The 22,325-nt window shown below is 28.9% G+C and overlaps 2 protein-coding genes across 2 annotated transcripts in view; one reads left to right on the top strand and one right to left on the bottom strand.

Moving 5' to 3' along the window:
• LOC107993513 (trypsin-3-like) overlaps positions 1-10,768 on the top strand; it is a 59,910-nt gene extending 49,142 nt beyond the window's left edge. The window contains 5 exon segments of the mRNA XM_062076018.1: positions 6,960-7,018; positions 7,741-7,829; positions 7,943-8,084; positions 8,667-8,930; positions 10,149-10,768. Of these exon segments, the coding sequence (XP_061932002.1) occupies positions 6,960-7,018; positions 7,741-7,829; positions 7,943-8,084; positions 8,667-8,930; positions 10,149-10,295 (701 nt within the window). The 3' untranslated portion in view covers positions 10,296-10,768.
• A 661-nt stretch (positions 10,769-11,429) lies between these two features.
• On the bottom strand, positions 11,430-21,395 carry LOC107993514 (trypsin-1-like). The gene is made up of 7 exons (XM_017049966.3): positions 20,801-21,395; positions 20,661-20,713; positions 19,826-19,914; positions 19,595-19,733; positions 18,584-18,700; positions 16,058-16,204; positions 11,430-12,160 (listed from the first exon to the last, which is right to left on the bottom strand). The coding sequence occupies exons 1-7, from the start codon at positions 20,856-20,858 to the stop codon at positions 12,005-12,007; spliced, it is 759 nt and encodes a 252-aa protein (XP_016905455.2). The 5' UTR covers positions 20,859-21,395; the 3' UTR covers positions 11,430-12,004.
• Between the last annotated feature and the right edge of the window lie 930 nt (positions 21,396-22,325).

Genomic DNA, 22,325 nt, shown 5'->3' with positions numbered 1-22,325 from the left:
TTAAGATGAGAATCGCGTTTGCATTAGTGTTGCGTTAAGATGAGAATCGCGTTTGCATTAGTGTTGCGTTAAGATGAGAATCGCGTTTGCATTAGTGTTGCGTTAAGATGAGAATCGCATTTGCATTAGTGTTGCGTTAAGATGAGAATCGCGTTTTGGATTAGTGTTGCGTTAAGATGAGAATCGCGTTTTTCATTAGTGTTGCGTTAAGATGGGATTCGCGTTTGTCAAGTAGTGTTGCGAATATTAAATGCCCAAATTTCTTTCACTGGAATTGTGGAAGAGTTCAACGTTCCTGTTTCTGAATCACCTTAAGTGGCTAAAGAAGCTACAATGGTGATTATACAATGGTTATTAAGTCAATGGTCAATGGTCATCACATACAATTGGATTTTTTTTTGATTCTTTATTAGTGTTGCGTTGTTTAAATTTGAGTGCATAGAGTAATATTGCATAAATAATTGATTATTTTTCGAGAATTTTCTTTTTTTTTTTTTTAATAAATATAAATTAATATTGCAAGTATAAGAAAGCACTCATCGCGGTTGATTTAAAAAACTTTTTATTTTATAAAAAAATATATTATTTTATTAGTGTTGCGATACAAAATGAATATTCCACTCGCGGTTTATTTGTTGATTCATATTGAGTGGAAAATATTTTCACTTTAGTAGTCCTTCTGGCTACTACCTTCTTTTCTTTTTCAGCACCCCTTATCGCATTCTGCGTTCATTGCAGAAAATATTGCTGTAATATTTGCTTTTCTGTTTGATGTAGATTTAGTCATTAAAATTTCGAGTTAAAATTGTTTTTATGAAATTTGTTGAAATCAATAATGGTGAATGTTCATTATATTTATCATTTTTTTTTACCATTATTTTACGAATTTTTGAGAAATTACAATGTTTAATGATTAATGAATATTTTTATACTATTATACTAATCCTTTATTTGAGTTTGTTTCAGATTATATCTATTTTAGGAGAGCAATTATTTATTTCAAGAAAATTTTCGTATCGTCGATTAATAAATAATTATATGTTATTAATTATTTATAATTTGATTTGTTTCAGGATTTATTATGAAATCAATCAATCATCACTCATCATATTTTACATAATGTTTCTCTCTCTTTTTTCGGTTATGTTTATTTTTAAGTATAAGAGGTCCCTAAACAAATCTTTTAGATAGATTTTTCTGCAGATAGGTAGTACTTTCCTTTAGAATAGAGAGAAATGCATTTAGATTCTGTGTTGATAGGGATGGTGTGATAAGGTGTGATTCCGTAATGAATTGGAAAAGTATAATTGTATTTTGTTAGATTCTGTGGATAGGTAGGGATGATGTGGTAGGTGTGAATCTGTATTGAATTGGAAAGCTGTATTTTATAAAATTAGATTCTATGTAGGTAGGGATGGTGTGATAGGATGTGAATCTGTAATGAATTGGAAAGGTATAATTGTATTTTGTAAAATTTAGATTCTATGTAGGTAGGGACCATGTGAGTCTGTAATGATTGGAAAGAAACTGCATTTTATAAAATTTTGTACTAATCTTTTATAGTCTTATTTGTTTCAGAGACCAAAGTGTAAAACCAACAATGGATATTTATATTTCATATTATCCTTAATCTTAATTGTATTAAGATTTTTATGAAGGTAATCTTCCTAAATCTTTAAATTAGGAAGGTACTATTTTTAGAGTTACGAATAAAGTGATTGAAAGTCATTGAGGATTTAGCTAATATATAGGTGGGAACTGAAGAGAAGAAAAAGTTTATATGAAAATTGATTTTGAAAATTATGAAAAATTTTTATATTTTTTATTGAAAAATTTTAAAAAGTACCAAGTAGATTGCTTATAGAATTGCTTGTAGAATTGCTTGTAGATTTGCTGCTGTAGAAAATAGAATATATTTGTAAATGCATGCTTAATTATAATGCTTGGTAATGGTGATATTAAAAATGGTGATGGTTAATAAATTAAGTACAATTCTCTGTGAAATGCATTGTACTTTTTTTGTTTTTTTTACTTTTAAACTTCGTAATATATTAATATATTAATATATTAATATTTTATATATTTATACTCATAATAATATAAAATATTGATGTATGTACGAATTAATGTATTTGTGTTTCATGTAGAGTTGTACACGATTAAGATCTAATTCAATTTTTATTTTCAGATTTAGCTTTTCGGTTTTCCTTGAGATTCCTTTTGCTGTTTGTTTTGTACAACGATCGAGAATTGAACGTTTTGCAAATTTACATCAAAAGGAATTTATTTATCATTGATTTTAAATAAATTTTTGCATAATGGAGGGTGGATGGGACCGTGCGGATAGGGTGGGTCTCCAATTCGCAGCAACCTCCAAGTTGGTGAGACCTGGAAATCATTATTATTTACTACATAATTTATTTTTATATCCTCGATACAAATATAAATTTTATAGTAAATAATATGAGCTAATTGGCTGCGTTCGCGATACCAAATTTTTTTTTTATTTTACGTATTATACGTATTATCAGAATGATATTTTTATTTTGATTTTAAAAAATTATTATCATATAATAGTTTTTTCGTAACTTCTATTATTGATGTATTTTATCAATTTGATTTTATTTATTTCTCTATAATTTTTCTCTTGATTTATAACTTTGATATATATGATGATGATACGTAACTTATAGGTATATGTCTATGATTTGTAAACTTTTTGTTTACTTATTTATATATTATATAATTTTATTTATTGATTTTCTTAATTATTTAGTTGCTTATATGTTTATTCATTCGTTTATCTAGTGATTAATTTTTAGATTTTTAGATTTTGTTTTTTTTATGTATTATAAATTTATTTATTTATTTATTTATTTATTTATTACTTTATTTATTTAATTATATATGTGTTCATTCATTTGTTAATGATTTGTTTGTAAATTTCTTAGTCTTGTTCATTTATGTATGCATCAAATTATTTATTTATTCTCTCATTTGATTAGTGATGTATTCTTTTCTTTGGTTAATGATTTATTTAGATTTCTTACAAAATTTTTTTATTTTATTTACTTTATTTTGAATTTGTTTCTTCATTTGTTAACTATTTATTTTCATGTATTTATTTAATCATTTTGTCTTGTAATTCTGACTTGTACATTCTTTTAAATTTTAAAATTTCTTTCTTTTGTTCATGCATATTTATTTATTTATTTATTCATTTATTTAGCTAATTATTTATATATTTATTTTTTTATTTTAATAATTTGTTACACTTTCTCTGAACGAACATTAATCAGTCAATGAACTATATCAAGACATCCATAGCGGTAATCAATTATCGAAGAAACTATTTCGCGAACGTCTTGGGACAATTAATGTTTCTTGCATCACGGTATACTATGATTAAGCAGTTTACTTTCCATCCGATCGACGTAACTGCGATATTGTTCATTTTCTTAGAAGCGGTACATAATTTTAAGTTCCATGCCATCGAACCGTATCGATGAGCGCTTACGATGTTACCTTAATAGCGGTTGAACCGGAAATAGTAATAAAAACCACTCGCCACAACAATCAATTCGCTATAAATATTTTTGTGAAACTGTATTATTGTCAGTCATTGCAAGTCATTTGTGAGTAAAACTCTCACGGATTGCTTCACGCTGTGTTAAGAGTGATTGTTTAAGAGTATTTGTATAATGTGAACCGTTTTGAGATTGACTAAGAGTGCGAATAAATCTGAGAATAAAATCTGTTGAGAATTTTTCGCATAAGTATGAGTTCTGCAAGTATAATGTAAATTAAGTTTCAGACGGTGTATTTAAAGAAATCGATTACAAATTGTGAGATGAAATTTAGATACAGCATGTTTATGTGCATGTGGTGATTAATAGTGCGAAAGACAGTGTACATCTACATAAATCATTAAGTTCACAATACAAAGAAAAATATTTATTATTTCGAAGATATAAACATTCAATAAATTTTTAAAAAAAAACTTTTACCTTTAAAGCATAAAATATATTTATAATTACATGGAAAACACATTGATTTAAAATATGTTGAGTGTTATTGAATTTCAATGATACTCTTTGAAAATAATGTCGTTTAAGTGGAACATACATTTACAAATTTCGTCCATTACGTGTTTATGCATGTAAAAATACAATACATATTGCACGATTTATTCTTTCAGATTGAACACGCTTTTTTATTAGCAATTATAAATGCATATGAAGCTTCGTTATCGTGTAACATTAATTATTTTCAACGACTATTTTATAATTTAAAAATTAATTATTTGTAAATTAAAAACAATATATTTATTCAATTTAAAATATACACATTGTGAATTGCGAAGACATTTCAAGTTGAATTTAAATAAAAATTCTGAAACTTAATTTGCATAATTATTAATATAATAAATGAAAATGTTCAATATTCTTCAAGCATTTAATTAAACATGAAATATATATATATATAAAGTACAATATCGAACGCATGAACAAAATTTTCTCCAATATATTTTTTAAAAAATAAACATAAATGATATTGTGCAATAAAATTTATTATATATAATTATAGATCAATTTTCCTAGATTTAATATATATCCATTGCGCAATGTTTTTTTCTCTAAAATTACAAAAATTTTTCTTGGAAGAAATTTTTCTCAGTAATACTTTATAACAATTTATATCCAAAAAAATCTCGATAGTAAGCCTCTTATTACCAAATAATCTATTCCCCGAATTACAAGATTATTTGAATGTAAGACAAGGAATTCAATCAAAAACGGTTCTTAAGCGAACAATCTGTAAGTTCTCACCTTTTCTCGAGTATACAGATCGTTTTTTATCGAAAATTATTAATTTTACGGCCGAGTTGGACTGCTTCGGCACTTTCGTCATTGTACCGTTGTATAAACGGTTTTGTAGCTTTGCACAGGTGGCTGACTCGTAAAGGAAATGAGCGTCGCCATTGTACGTGTCAACGTTGATCGGCGTCTTCGTCTCGTGAAGAGAAGAGAGGCCATGATTCCAACAGAGGGAGAGTTTACTCCCGATTATAGTTACGCATTTGTAAGAATCATGTTAAATCCGGTATGCAATGGGCATTATGCTCCTCGAACAATCGATATCCTCTCAACGGCAGTCTGTCGTTACCTGTCGATTCACCAGTATCGCGTGCACGTCGAACTTGCCTAATGATTATTCGATACGTTATTTGTATTTATTTGAATTTTCTTTTCAATCCTGCGGACCAGTTTCTAGAAGGTAAGATCCTTAAACGAGAGTTGAATTGCTGTTGTTACTTGTGACATGAGAGTCAGTTGGACTTGATGGATATATATTTATGTTAACTGGAAAAGGCATAAACTATATTGAGAATGTATAATAAAGAAAAAATGAAGTGCAATTTCGTTTTATAAATAATGATCAAATTTTAGAAAATAAAATCTATCGAAATTAATTTAATATTTTGGGTAAAGAAATATTTTCTTTTTAATAGGATATATAATTATATATTTCTTAGAACTTTTTTAAAATGTTTAAGATTTAGAAATGTATCTCAAATAAAGCAGTTACGTTTATTATCAATTATCAACTCATCGTTAAAAAATTTGTTTGGAAAATTATTTAAAATTATACTTTTAAAATTATTCTTAATATTTCATTCTTTCTTTATAAATTCCAATCTCTATTTTCTAAATATATTGAACGATAATGTTTCGATATTAATATCGTTTTATAATCTATTTTAAAAAATAGATTAATCTCAGCTTACATCTTTTCAATTAACAAAGAAGCCATGGTAAAGTGATACAAAATCACCACACTTCGTCATTAAAAATTATTAATTTTACAACATAATCAATTAATCTATTAAAATATCGTGAAATCTTTTTGTTTCTTGTCGATGGGACACACGTTTCTTGTTTCTTACAAAGATCTCGAAGGAACCATTAAGAAATTTCGCTTAATTGGTTCGTATCGAAACGAATAATGTTAATGGCGTTGAATTTTTATTTTAGTCTTGCCGCTTTTGTGTAATCGATGGGGAATCTAGGTCGACAATCCGAGACTTTCGGAAATTTTTCTCGTGTTCGGTTAAATTGATACGAACGACAATTAACCCAAATATCGAAATAAAAGAAGGGCGAGCCTGATGGCGGCCAGGTAGTTCTTTAACCAAGTTCCCGTCATGTATACGCTGTTACTGTTGCAGCTCGTTCCACTCGCGTTCTCGCAAATTTTTTTCACCACGGATCGTACGTACTCGCTCATTGGTCTCCGTACAGCGAAATAATTCAACGAGTACACTTCGAACGCTTGAAATATTTGAGGCGGAAAATATTATTAAATTTTAACTTGTCGCGTGTTCATGCTCTTTTTGCTCGTACTTAGAAAACAAGTTAGAGTGAAAAGAGGTACAACAGAAGTATCCGTAATTTTTTCGATATTTTAAATAAATTTGTTGATGCTAATATATATATATTTTTTAAGCAAATGATATATTTTTAATATATATTTTTGAGTAAAATAATATTTTGAATGAAAAAATTAATAAATTATTTTAAATATCGCAACGTGATAATATATTAATATAATATTTATCGTTAAAAATTTTTTTTATTTATTCTTTTTTTTAATCGTATTTTGTGATAACGTTTGAGTTAAATAAATTTTTTATTTACATTTACAACTAATTCTGTTAATATTTTTCCGCTAAAATATTATTTTTTGAATACTCGTTCGCTCAATTTTTGACTTGTTAAAGCCAAGTCAAGTATTGGATATTTTCATCAGAGTGCAATTTTCTCTTCCTTGATTGTCGATTTAAAAAAAAGGTTCTTAAATTCTGTCGAAATTCATCGAATGACGTCACACTTTAATTAGTAATTTTTTCAACGAGCATACAGGTGGAAACGCAAATTCAACTATTGGTTTTCTTCCAGTTGATGAGGGTCGTATTGTTGGAGGGCAGCCAGCGAGTATCGATGAACATCCGTACCAGGTAACTATTCTAAATGATCGTTTTCACAATTGGCCAAGATTAATTGGTGAAAATCTGTCGAGCAGAAACGTTTCTTTCGCGGCTTGCGCCAAAACAAGTCATTAAAAACCGATGTACTCTCGTGTACAACGATCGACCAAAGTTTCCGTTCAGTTTACGTTCCTTGGCCAAAGAAAAAGATCTATCAATCTCTTTCTCTCGTTTCTTTTTCGCATTATCCCAAATCCATCTTAAATTTCTCTCTTCAACACATTTTCTGCACATTTTTTCTTTTTTTAATCACATCACTTGAGAAATTAAATTTTATATACAAAGTATTCCAGTTAGGATGGTGAAAATAAAGAATAAATTTGGTATATCAAAAGAATGGATTTGGTATATCAAATTAAACGATTTTATTTATACATGTGCAGTCATTATATTGATCTAATAATGGTAATAATATAATAAAGAAAACAATATTAACAGGAAATATGATATCGCGCATTTATAAATATTTATATAAAAGAATAAAAATCTAGTAAATATACATATGTGAGATGAATTTTCAAAGTTTGTATGTAAATTGTATGTCAATGTAAATACAGATATAATTTCCTGGTCGTCAGGGTCGAGGATTGGAAAAATATTAATATTATTAGAGCTCTTCTTCATCGTGAATTTCACAGCCATTTCCAGACCGATCATCCGCAAAATTGATACACGCTTGCTAAAATTTATAGGTATCCCTTCGATTTCACAATCGTCACGTATGCGGTGGCTCTATCATTAGCGAGCTGTGGGTCGTCACAGCTGCGCACTGTGTCCAGAGGTACGCACTCTTTTGTTCTCAATTTCGTTAACAAGCACCATCGATCTCGTCATAGTGCTCGAGCAGTACTCGCACAAGGTCCTCGTTAATGAGCATTCCTTCGATGATTTCAGCTTCTTTGTTCGATCCATTTCGATCAAGGTAGGTACTTCCGACCTCACCGACACCAATGCCACAGTGATCAACGCGGCAGAAATTATCATTCATGAGAAGTATCAGAGAAAAAGCTCGGATTTTGACATTGCTTTGATTAAAGTGAGTATTATTTGCCTGAATATATCTTTCATTTTTTTATTCTCGCGATTATTTCATCGATTTTGGCGAAGGGATAGATCATGAGATTGCATTTTTTAAAATGTTGTTTATGAAATTCCATTTTTTGATTTATCTTTTATTTTCTTTTAATAATTTTTCAATACTTATATTATTTTTAAAATGTTCTCATCTTCTTCTTTTATATAATTAAGATAATGATTACAAAAAGTATTTGTATACCGTTGAATTTACCATAACACGTTCAATTTGCGATTAATTGAATTATTCGTGTCACTTAATAATACTCTTATATGATTACAAAAGTGACACTATAAAAATAAAGTATAGAATCTAATATAAAAAAAATAATTTTTGCAGTTACTCTATCAAAAATCAAAAAAATACACAGTGTATCACTTTAAACGAAGTAGCAACGCTGAGAATATCAATTAATTGTGAAAAATAATTTCATCGACGAAATAAATTTAAAGTGATTAAAATACATGACAAAATTAGGCCTCCACGATCGATCTCTCTTTCAAAAATTAACACTGTCCATAAACCAACCAATTACAATTTCAGTTAAGAAAGCCATTGGTGTACAATTCGCGAGTGGAACCAATTTTATTGGCGCCGATAGCCGATCATTACATGGCTGGTAGCAAAGCGATGGTTACAGGTTGGGGAGCTTTGAGAAGCAACGGTCCATTGTCGACAAAATTACGCAAAGTCCAAATACCACTCGTTTCTAACGTCCAATGTTCTCGATTGTACATGAACAGAAGGATCACACCGAGAATGATTTGCGCCGGTTACGTGAATGTTGGTGGCAAGGATGCGTGTCAGGTAACCGTGTCGTTAATTTTCTCTCGGCACGTGGGACGTTAATTTCTTTTTAATATTACCATTAGATTGATAATGTTTTGTTTCTGGATTTTCGATAAAATTAGATAAGAAATTTAGTCGATAATAAAGATAAATAAATAAATAGATAAAGAAAAAATCAATAGGAAAAAGTAAAGAATAGCTATAAAAGTAAAATAGCCATAAATATATGTATAATATTACCTTTATTGTTATATATCGAATTATTCAGTAAATTTTTTTCGATTAATTTTTATATATTGTCAAATTTAATTTTAAATTTTATAGCTTAATTTAAGATTTTCGATTCGAATTTATATTTTTTAATATACAAATAAGAAGAAGCAAGATTTTATTAAAAACTCGAGGACTGTATGGTTAAGCATGTAGAATCTCATATATAGATAGATGCTTCTATTTTAATCGACCTTGATAAAGATAATTAAAAGAACTGAAATAACGAAGAGATCATTAAAACGAGACATCAGCTTCAATTAGATTAACGTCAACTTCATATTTTATCATTTGAATATTCCACTTCTCAAGAATTTTAGAAATAATAAAAAATTCTATAATAACCTTAAATCAAAATAATTAATATAAAGATATAAATATTTACAAAAAGATATTATCATCCAATTTCGATGATTTTTTAATATGTTATCAAGACCAACATATTGAATGATATTGCGAAGAATTTAGTTAGTGCTCGTTGTTTATTAAAAAATTATTAACAAAAACAATTTAGATGGATTAAATTAATAATACAAACCATGAAACTAAATAAATTAAATAAACTTTTGCTCCATAATAATTAATTTATGTTAATTCTTTAACTTTAATTTCATCTAAAATCTCAAAAGATTAAATAAAAACTCATTTAACTATTATCCGATTTAAATACACATTAAGTTAATAATTAACTGTTAATAATTAAACTGTTAATAAGAAATGAATTTTTGTTAATAATTTCTCAATAACCGACGATAATTTTTACAACTCGAAATGATAATATCGATACCATATTAATGAATCATCAAGATCAGAGATACCTTCTAGTAAAGTAATCGTTAATGTAAATTACGATTCGAGATTTTAAACAGAAAGACAAAACTGGATATCACTGGATTTCCCCCGGTAAAAAAATAGCATTAAATAATTATCGTTTGCTTCTCGAATAAAATCGTATTATTTCCACAGGGGGACAGCGGCGGCCCATTGGTGCAACACGACAAACTGATCGGAATTGTTTCGTGGGGGTTCGGTTGCGCGCGGCCATCTTATCCAGGCGTTTACACGCGTGTGACAGTTCTCCGAAGTTGGATTACTGAGAAAACTGGTCTGTGAGCGTTTTGTGTTTATCCTATGCGCGAGCACGAAACGTTATTGAACCAGCTACGAACTCGGAAATTTTTCCTGCAAACATTTCGCCTCGTTACTTTACTCTCGTCATCTTCTTTGTTTGCGAAGAGAGTTGCTCGGGTTTCACGAAAAACCCCCGGGATCGTGGTTGGTTTTTCGCTATGGTGGGATGTGACCTCGACACATTGAAATATTATATTATATTTTTGCACCGTAATTATATTACAAATTACTCGACTTTTCACTCGGTCAATTGTCAAGCATCGTAAGTATCAATTACTTAAACTCTCTTCATATTTTTACGTTATAATCGTTAATACGACTTGATTTGTATGAGTTTTTCGAAAGAATAATACTGTTATGATCTTCGAATGTTTGAAATTCCCTTTCGAGAAAGAAAGATCTTGAGAAAAATTTTAAGATCTTGAGATAGAGAATAAAATATATATTAATAATGATTCTTTTATATTTGTCTCGTATATTTGAAAGTAAGACTTTCAAAGCAATTTATTTTCATCATTAAAGTAAAAATTATCAAAGCAATCTCTTTATTTAAAATAATCTGAAGAACATATATTGATCTATAATTGAATCGGTTGTCTCTTATTGAAAGTATCCTCTGTTTTGACCGTGCATACTTTCAGCATGAAAATACCATCAGTTTGATAATGAACGAGTTGTTAGGACGTGAAAACAACGAACAGCTGGACCATTTCTCCGTTTTATGGAACTTTGGTGTTCGTTACAAGGTACTCGATGAAAACCGCTAATTAGTTTGCTCGACGATCGATAGATATTTCCCAGCTTTAATTCGCGATTTATAAATAGCTCGTGTAACAGATGTCGGGAATTTATTGCACTTTCGAAAAAAAAAAAAAGTAGATACCACATTTCGCTTAAAATTCGAACGAAATTATTCCTCTTCTATTGCAACAAGCGTGCTGATATATTCTCGGGCTCAATGAAACGAAAATGCATGAAAGATGCAGAAATTTCTCAAAATTTCCCCTTTTACTGGCAACTTGGAAACTTGTATTCCGTTCAATAAAATGAAATCGTACATTTGTACAAAATGGGGATAGGAAAAGAATCATTCATGAAGAAAGAGGAAACGAAATGTAGTTACAAATGTAGTTATATATTTTCACGAAACTCTTTTGTAACGGTCACATTTATAAAATGACAATGCTTTGACATTTGTGTATCTGAGATCAAAAGTAAAGTTAATTTTTATTTCAAAATTCAATTGCCATTTTTTTTTGTTTATTTTATCAAAATGATTGAAAACAATATCACTTTTTATTATATAGCAAATAGAAAAAAGTAAGTATGGATAATAAAAAATTTTTAATAAATCCTTGTCTCACAGTGATAATGCAATGCAGATAGAATAATTTTTATTTCTTCGTTTTTAATATTAAAATTATTATTAAAAAAGAAATACAATTTTTAATCACTATTTTCCTCAGATATTTTCTGATTCCATAATGCAAATGTATAGTGATGAATATTGCAGTTAAGGAAAAAGAGTTTAGTCAATCTCAATTTTAGATTTACAATAACGATATGGAAACAAGAAAAAATTTCATCTCACGCCCCTCGCCCGGCATATCTTTAAATTATACAAGAGGCTTTGATCATACCACGTGTTTCTGATAAAGCAATGTTGACATTGTAGTTTCGCGAATATCATCTTATATATAGTGGATACCGGAATTTGCCGAGATCCACGCTAGGTAACTGCTGACACGAGTGTATACGCCCGGATGTATCATAGTTTTACACCCTAATCCATAGGATAGAACGCCAATCAGAGTCTGTCCTTCCATCAACGGAGCACCTGGATCACCCTGCAAGCAGACAAGGGTTGACAGTTTCAGTGATTACTTGTATTCTGCCCCTATCTCTTTCTCGCTCATTCTACGCGTTTATCCGTCTCTCCTCGTGTACATTTTCATAACTTTATCCACTTCTGAGTTTCGTTGATACAATCGACGATTTAAATATTCACAGAGCAGAAACTAATTATTGGATTGGATATATTATTAGGATTATATTATATTCAGCGTGAATTAAAATGAAACTTATGCATGTATTATCATTTAACGGAAGTGTTTATCGGATTATTGAGATTTTTGTTTTTTATAGAGGAAAGATTTTTCTATGGAGAATGCAGCAATAGTATCATAAGATAAAAAATGCTGATAATATGATGAAGATTATAACTGGAATAATAGAATTTTATATCATGTGCATATAATATATATTTGTAGAAACAAATTCAATTAATCGGGTGTTAACTTTATTAATTCTATCGATGAACAAATGTTAAATGATTTTACTTGAAGATAAACACAAGAATAGTATATAATACGACAAAAAAATGTTATAAATAAAAAACGAAAAATTGCCAAAGAATGAAAATAAAACAATTGCTCTTTAACTCTTATAAAGCGATACTGAATCGTTTCGAATTGGAAAATCTGTCATTACCATCCGTCTATACGTACAGCATTCGTCAATAACTTGAAACACGAAACGAACGAAAAAACAGTCATCGAAAAACGAATCAAAAAGTCCAATTAGTTTGCTCCGTTTAAACCGTGTTCGCGTTCAAAAAATCAAATATTTCAAAAATTGTCTATCTGTTTTCAAGACAAATTATACAATCTTGATCAAATTGTACGTTGCAGTGAAGAACGAGAGAAAGAGAGAGGGAGAGAGAGAAATGAAAAAAAAAGAAAAAGAAAGAAAAAAATGATATGGAATCGATTGGCAGTAGAGAACGAAAGATATCGCTCTCTGTACGATCCCAACGAATTTTATTATTATTGTTATAACGATGGAGCGTGTAGAAATCTTCGTACTTTATGACAATTTTCTATTATACTCGGTGAATAATGTTCAGTTTCCATTCAACCGACCGTATTCAAACGTTGCTTATATACGCGAACGCATCTTTTGTGCTTAGCGCGACGATTCTGTCAAAAAGTGGGATGAATTTCAGATAAAATGGCATTGATGGCCGTGTTTATTGTGTCGTCGATTGCATTTATTAATTGGATATCCTCCCTGAAAATCTTTGCCAATTCCTTTAGAATTGCAGGAATTGAGGGAAAGGAAAGGAGTGGAAAAGAATTTTTATTTTTCAATATTTTTGATTGATGAATCTTCAAAAATTAATAAATTAGAAATAGAACTTTTAAAATGTTTTTGTATATCTTGAGATAATAATGTATCTTAGAAATTGGAAATTTGAAAAAATATTTTACGTATATTTTTTTATTATCTTTTTTGTCGAAAATCATTTATTCTCGTCTAAAAAGGATGAAAATAGTTTTCAAGGAAAAAGATTGAAAACATATTTTATGAAATGTTTCAGAAACAGATGGATTTAGAAAAATTGTTCACATCGTATCTATTTCAGAACATATCTTTTTTATGTTAAACATTCAAGATATCGTTTCTGTTGATTTACCATCTGTAAAATATTGCGGCATCTATCCAAAATGTTCGAAATAAATTTCTTGTTTCTGTGTACTGTGTCAAGAATAATCTATTTCGACAAAGAAATATTCCACAAATCTCTTATAATATATTACTTATATTATAAAAAAGTATATAGATATACCGGATATTTCATGTAATTTCATCACCTGAAAAATATTTCTTTTGATTTTGGAAATTAAATAAAATCAAAAAAAGTTATGTATTTTTTAATATATAAAAGTAAATGCATTCTTATAAGAATTATTAAATGAAAATTTTTATTTAGGAAATATTTAATTATATTTATTTATTTATTTATTCTAAATTAATAATTCTTTGATTCATATTTTCATCCAATATTTTTTTTTATAGAATATATCGAGAAAGAAATAGGAGATAATTAAATATGTTCTAATAATTTTTAACACAATTTGTGTTTTTGTAATATAAATAACATAATAATAAGAATAATTTATTTTCTCTTGATTATCATAATTGAAAAAAAAAACGAATATTGATAATGCTAATATGATGAAATAGAACATGGCATCTGTATTAAGCACACGCTTCAAAGATTTTCAAAACCATGAATCCCAAACTAATTCCTAAAATTATTTATCTTACAGCTTATGCATACAGTGTATTTGCCATTTCACCCGCTAATTAGCAATTCTATAAATTTCCAATCTCGATCATCCGGATTATCCGACCTTTTCGAATTCTATCCGAATTGTTGAAAAGCGATCCCCGGGATTTATCTGTCCAACATTATCTTTAAGCTCGGTTCAAACCTCGTTAAAATCGAGTGCGTTTCATTAATCAACGGCTTGATTCAATCGACGCTTAAATTAGTCCCGTATACGCCTTGACAGACGTCGAATTGCCGCTTAATTATACGAGCGTAGAAGCGCGGCAAAAGGCAATCAGAATCGCAATAATGAGACATCAATTTACTTTTGTACGTTTCTGCGTACAGTGTGTGGCAATTGAAATTTGTATTACCCGATGCATCGTCGAAAAGTGTTGAAAATGAAGAGGAGAATTTTTGGCAAAACGAAATCGAATCGAAGGATCAAACGCCTCGAACAAATACATGTTAATGAGCGATAAATAATCCCAATGGAAATGTTCAAGAAATTTCAATGTTTCGATATTGAACGAATATGTATGAAATATAAATCGGAGAATAAATTAAGCTTTATTGTGCCACCTATATTCGTAACATTATTCGTAGAGTTTCATTTTTATGATAATTTGATGAAACGAATGCAATCTAATATGAATATACGATAAGTAAAGTGATCTTTTAACAAAAAAAAAGTTAAACTTATATTCATGATAATTTCGTGAATATGCAATCTAATATAAGCGAAGTGATTTTTTGAAAAAGATTTAACAAATAACTTTACATCAGATTTTATTTCCATCATTTTTAATCGTGAAATAAACACGATCAAAACCTATGACTTATGGTATATAATATATATGTATATATGTAAATATTACTTACATCTGAATTCCAACATACATATTATAATATATTAAAAAAGGAAGACTACGAGACTATCCAAACTCCTTAACTCATTGTCAGAACTTGAAAACCTTCAAATATATAATTCCCCATCATTCCACACATCTTTTATCGTCGGTAAGTAAATAAACTTGCACAACTCGCTGAACAAAAAAAAGGAAAAAAAATATCCCATTCACCAAGCAATTAGCCCAAGTTTCCCTAAAGCATCCACTCGATCAGTCATGCCGCCCTGTTCGATCCCCTAATTGCACAGCAAACAATGATCGCCAAAACAGAGTCATCCGTCTTCCTTACCGGCCGATCTGCCAAACCAGCCTTCAACTCGCGGAACTTCTCATTTACATGCCATACGCACAGCGTTTGGCGCCGCGTTTTTGGGGACTTGAGTCCGGGTATTGTTCCCTGAAACGGTTGTGCCTGACACTGCGATGCTTTCCAAGCATGCACATGTATATACATACATACATACACACACGCGCGCGCATATACAGACGCATAAACACACATAGTGTAGAAGCACGTCATCGACACACAGACACAGATGTCGAGTGGCGTCGCGCACGAGAAAGTCGACGAAGGGATCTTCTCAACAGACGCTTCAAGATGCTTAAGTATCGCAGGGTTGTCGCGGCTCGCGAATCCACGCAACTACCCCAACCTCTAGACGTCTCTTCCTTTGGACCTACATAGTTCTAGGCCACGTATTCTCCACTCTCCATCTTACCTGACACGTCTCTACCCCCTGGGTCATGTTGCCGGCGCAGAGCATCCTCTGGAACACGGGCTCGTAACAGGGAATCGCCGAGCTGCAGGTACTCTGGTTCACGAGGGGCACTGCTGTCACTGTGAGTCGAGATTCCACTGGACCGACCTGGAAATGGAAATTGATAATTGAAAATTCGTAAATTGGAATGGATTGAAGATTGGAAATGATCGAAGACAAATGATCTCTCGTAGAAATCAATATGAAGGTGTGTAGGTGAGTGTAGGTGTGATAGAACAGGGGAAAAAAATTTATGATTTATTTTTTCTGATAATATAAAATAGATTTAGTACGTGAAAGATAATTTCAAATTCAAATTTTAATATTTTAAATATTACTGTGGAATATTTATATATATATATATGGCTTTGTTACATATTGAAAGCAAAATAAGCATAAAAAAAATTTCATCTCTGTGTGTTATATTATCGAAAATTCTTTGTGTATGTGTATTTCGTATAGAAAAATACGAAAAATCGTGTTTGAGCAAGTTGCGATCTCTCGAAAAATATATCGATCAAATTTATATATCAACCCATGAAATGGTAGTCAAACTGATTCGTTTGAGGGTCAGAGAAATTTTATACTTGTATTTTTTCCATTCGAATTTTTATTTTTATTGGAAAAAATTTGTATATTGTAGTAGATATATTGATATGTATCTACTATCCTAGAATATTTTTGTATTTTTTCAAAATCTATAATATATATAAATCTATAAAATTTTCAAATTAGTTTGGAATGAACGATTTAGTTTCATTGTAAAGTAAAGAAAAAAATAGATTCATATATAAAGGATTAACAGTTTAGACATCATTGTAAAAAATCAATTTTCTTTTCTACTATTAAAAATGGTAAATAGCACAGAATTTTATTCTTATAGTTCGAATCTAATAAAATATTGTATTTTCTATTTGTTAATTTGTTTTTCGCAATTTTTTCAGATTGTGCTCGTTTGTATATCCGTAATTTTCAACTATATCTAATATTTTTACTGATGTGATACATTAGTGACATGTATGAGCATATAACGATCGACTATAAAACGTGATAAGATTAATTATTTATGTATTACATATCTATCAGAAAGTTAATTATTACAAGAGACAAGTTTTAAGACTTTTAAGCTGTTTCAAAGCGATACTCGCATAATTTCAGAAGATATTTTCTGACAGATATTATACAGGTAATTTAGAAAAGTGATTAAACATTGAAAAAAGAAAGAATTTTGTTGTTTTTATAAAAAAAAATTAGGATCTATAATATACGAATTAAATATTTTATAAACAATGTGAATGTATAAATATCTTTTTATACAAATATATTGACAAGAGAAATTTTAAGATTCTAAATTTATTTTCATAAATAAAATATCATGGTAGCATTTTATTTATAAAGTTAAAATATTGAGATAATTATAACATGATATGTAAATAAATGATTAATGGAAACATATATTTGGAATTAAAAATAAAATGTATATAAATTATGATGATTTAAACGTGAAAATATTAATAAGCTGATTATTGTATGTTATAAATGTTGTAATATTCACATACATGTAAGTATTTCACTTACAAAATAACAGCTATTGAATAACAAGAGATCAACAATAGATATTACATATATGTGTGATACAGTGTATTATTTAAAAAATTCTTTCTATCGTTTTGAAAAAAACGAACAAGGAATTTTTATACATTTTTATTATTACGGAATAAATATTGTTTGATCTATTGTTTTTGAAAAAAATCACGAAATATCATTCGTTCAATATCGCCTGGTAAACGAAATTGAAATTTACGTTTGTTCTCGTTTCTTTATTCGATGATTGAAAATTGATCGTCAGAAAAGATGCACAGGTATATTTTTTGCCAATTGATATTGTATCAAAGTTAAAATGGAATCAGATATCGAGATGAAAGTGAATATTTAGTGGACGAGTTTTCGTTTTAATGATCGTACGATGACACGAAAAGATAATCAGAATAAAACGAATGATCGTTTCCTACGATTTTGCACCGCGATACAATGTTGAAAATGCAGCTCGTTTTAATCGCATTCAACTACATCATTTATACGAACATTTATTTTCGCTTGTTCAATATAAGAATACATACATTTAATAGTAATGGATCGTCCAGTGATTAAAATTCTTAATTTGATCGATTGATTGATAATTTTTGATTCAAAGAAATTAATAATTTGAAATAATAATGAAAGTAATGATTAAATTATTTTTCCATTTAATTGAAAATTAAATATCTATTTGTGGTAATATAAATCGATAATATGAACATTCGATTGAATTAATTATCAAATGATGATTCAATTTAATTGTTACAGTGATTCTTCAATCATGAATTCTATTAAATTATCACACGTCATACGCATTATGATGTAATTCAAAAAAATTAGAAATCTATGAGTAACTTTCTGCTAAGATAAATATTTTACTTTATTAACATCGCAAACATCTCAACTCACCAAAGTATTTCTCCAGCCTGTCACGAAACACATAGTTCCATCATTAAGCTTCTTATCTTCCTTTTCCGGAAGCGATATCGGTAATAATTCGGCCCCAAATTGTACAGGTAGCTTGAACTGAATGTAATGGTTACATTTTAATACATCTTCTTTCAAATATTTCCTTCAAAATGATATTTTCTTTTTTTTTTTCACAAACAAAAATTCTTCCGCAAAATTTATCTTTTACATTTCAACGATAATCTCGGGAATTAACGTCCTGCACGCTATCGATACGCGTCGAGTTCAACTTCCCAATGATACATCATCGGCGGAACATTTATTGAATTTTTCACGTGTTCAAAGCTTTCATTCTTGCGAATTCCTCTTTGTAACAAGTTATTAATACATCTGATATCGATACAATCTGTTTGTAAAAGAATTGTTCAATTGAAAATTGCCAAGAACATTAGATGTAGAATAAAAAAAGAAAGATGGAAATATAAGAAAGTTTCCGGAATAGTCTTCTGTAAATGTATTTTTGACGAGAAATATATTTCATGAAAGTTTTATCAGAGCGGGGATATTTATCGATCAATAATAGCAATTTGTTCAATAACACCTTTTTCAATTTTTCTATCTCGCTGATATCTTTTCTCTCTCTCTCTTTCTCTCTCTTTTTTTTTATGCGAAAACGTTTATATATTTTTCGGTTGATTACACTTTTGATTGCTATGAATATGCATTAAAATGCATTGAAATAGGATTATTAAAAATAAATTGGAAAATAATATTTAGAATTCTGAAAAATTCAGAAATCTTAGGATACATCTCCCACGAATTTTTTTCTAAAATTTCTCAAAATCAGATCAATAATTTTCAATATTTTCAATGAAAATAAAGAAAATTTTACGAGAAAAAATTATTTTATTATCTCAAATTACCCTTGTAAATCTTATCTATCGCTTGAATTTAAAATCTCGTCTCTACTTCTATTTAAAAAAAATTCGAAATTCTAAACCTATCTCGTACCTTGATTAGCGCGATATCATTGAGCAGAACGTATTTATCAAAATCCTGATGCACAACGATATTGTCCACTTCCAATTGATCCCCATCGGTTGAAAGCGTGGACGAGCGCACTCGCACGATTACCGTGGACGGGTCTGCCCTGTAAGCAATTACAACGTTTCGTTATTCGTGTTGTTCGCATGGATACGCAATTTGTACGAAGTTGCACGGAATTTCGCAGCCGATACTCACTGAAAAACGCAGGATGCCGCGGTTATTACCCACAATTCGTGCACCAATGCTCCGCTGCACGTGTGTACCCCATATTTCTCGATGGATACCTATATCGTACGATGAACAATTGCGAGAAAAATAGCGCGTTCGGTTTAATATGTGCAGAAATATATATTTAGAAAATTACGAATAATAATCTTCATAAAATTCTATTCTGCATAAAAATGTAATTTCAATTATTAGCTTCGTTTCATTTTGTGCAAAGATGATAGCTCTTACGATGTTTTTATTATTATTATTATTTTTTTTTTAAGAAGAATCCATTGATATAAATGTTTTTTTGCGGAAATTTCGAGTTAGATTAGATGAATAGGAGAAATGCTCACTTAACTATCGATCGCAGCAATAATTTATTGTAAAACTGATGCAATTAAAAATTGCTGAAAAAATACTGAATAAAATGCAAATATTATTTAAGAATAAGCTTTCTCAATGGTTGAAAAGTTATTGATGGATATTAATTTAGGATTAATTCAATTGTTTTAGAATAGATTTATTTACGAGCCAAATATATTCTGCAACAATATAATAAAGAAACTCTGTTCTCTAATTTTTTATTTCTGTTATTTCATAATAAAACTATTAATGTATTTAGATTTCTCTATGAATGGTGCTCTAATGAATGATTCTTTTTTCATAGATTCGCTTGCATATAATGAAATTTAGTCCAATTTTTTTATATATAATATAATATAATATAATAGTTTAATAGAGATATTTCAATTTTAATTCTTATTTCTTGGTCTATTCTATATAAATGATTAAAACTAAATTTCTGCAATGCCTAACTTACGTGATAAGGATAATCCGTGATGTTCACGTATTTCAAATTTTCGGACGCGAGAACTGCAAATCAAAACAATTTTTTTTCGTGAAACTATATTATAATACAATTTTAAAATCATCTTTCAAATATTACCAACAAAAACTTACCATCCGCGAAAAAGACGGAAAATAAGGGTAATATTTTCTTAATTTCCATCTCCAACATCGAACGATGAGAACCAACAACTAACTGGTTGAATTATTGAAGGTAGAACCAGGTCAAAAGTTGTCGATATCTATGCAGAGCCCAAATATTTCGTTGATAACCACTATCGATCATTATCCACTGTCGAAGGTGTATCATCGCATGAACTTCAAAGGAATCCATTTCGCGTATCTCGATAAATTCCGTGGAAAAAAAAGAAGGGAATTTTCAGGAGTTTCGGATTAAAAAAAAAAAAGTTCGTCGAATTCAAACGAGATTACCATTAACGATATCGTATCGAGACCGAGATAATGGAACAATCGTGTCAAGATTAGTCATATAGTCCAATTTGAAGCAATTCGTAACTAATCGATCCGGGGTATTTGATAAAACGTATTTCTTGTATACGTAATTCGTATCTGCCTTCGATCATTCTCGATATAACTTTTCAAATTTTCTTGTCGTCATGTTAATCGATCGATTACAATTAAAGATTAAAGATTATTAGATTATAGAAATAGTGTATCTTTGTGTAATTGAAATTTTAAATATTGATATTGCATTGTTTCTTAATTGATTAAAGACAAAGATTAATTATCTTTATTATTTTCATTGTGTTCAAATTAAATTTAAAGATTTAGATTAAAGAAGATTATAGAAGATTATAGAAAACTAAAGATTAAATATTGATTAAAAACATTTTTATTTATTTCATTCACGATATTATATCGGGAAACTTACTCTACGAGATTACTTCTCGAATGTAATTTTAAAAATTTTCCATTCTTTATTATAATAATATTCGTAATGTGCTTTTCTAACAAATGATATTAGAAATTGAAAGTTAATAGAGTAAGAAGATAGAATAATATTTCAAAGAATTTCAATGTTGAAACAAGTCAAAATAATAATGACTTCGATTTGTATTATCTACCTGGATAAATTGTTGAAGAAAGTTTGCGATATTCTTGGGATCATATAGCCAAAAATCAGTTTACGATTAAAGAAATATCGTCCTCAAAGGTCAATATCGAATTCATCTTTTACAAGACCATTATTGTTTCTTTGCTCTATAATCATAACAAATTATTTCTCTATATCTTGATAATTACACGAATAATATTACGAATAATATTACGAATAATATTTATCATATAAAAAAATGTGTCAACCGAAGTTGAGCAATATCTAATGTTATTCATAATTTGATGAATATTCCAATATTTTCAATTATTGTTATACAAATATAATTGTCAATAACTGAATATTGACAATTGATAAAAATTTCATGGATAATATTCATTCATAGTATTTTTCACATATATCTTTTGACGATACAGTGAAGGATTACAAATAATTCTATATTGAATATAAAACATTATTTTTTTGCAATTATTTGTTTATTGTAATATATTATAATATATTATAATATATAATAATTTTTGTATTAATATATATTAATAATATATATTAATATAATATTTAACA

The sequence above is a fragment of the Apis cerana genome, linkage group LG6, assembly GCF_029169275.1.
Source record: "Apis cerana isolate GH-2021 linkage group LG6, AcerK_1.0, whole genome shotgun sequence".
Classification (NCBI taxonomy): Eukaryota; Metazoa; Arthropoda; class Insecta; order Hymenoptera; family Apidae; genus Apis; species Apis cerana.
Note: the sequence above shows the minus strand (reverse complement) of the source record. Positions and strands in the feature narration are given on the sequence as shown.

What these genes read in the sequence shown, in the direction of transcription:
- LOC107993514 (XM_017049966.3), bottom strand. Translation starts at nt 20,858, where the DNA reads ATGTTGGAGATGGAAATTAAGAAAATATTACCCTTATTTTCCGTCTTT. An exon ending in TTCCGTCTTTTTCGCGGATG is followed by an intron (nt 20,714 to 20,800) that starts GTAAGTTTTTGT and finishes TTTGATTTGCAG; the next exon opens with TTCTCGCGTCCGAAAATTTG. An exon ending in AGGGGGTAGAGACGTGTCAG is followed by an intron (nt 12,161 to 16,057) that starts GTAAGATGGAGA and finishes GTCTGCTTGCAG; the next exon opens with GGTGATCCAGGTGCTCCGTT.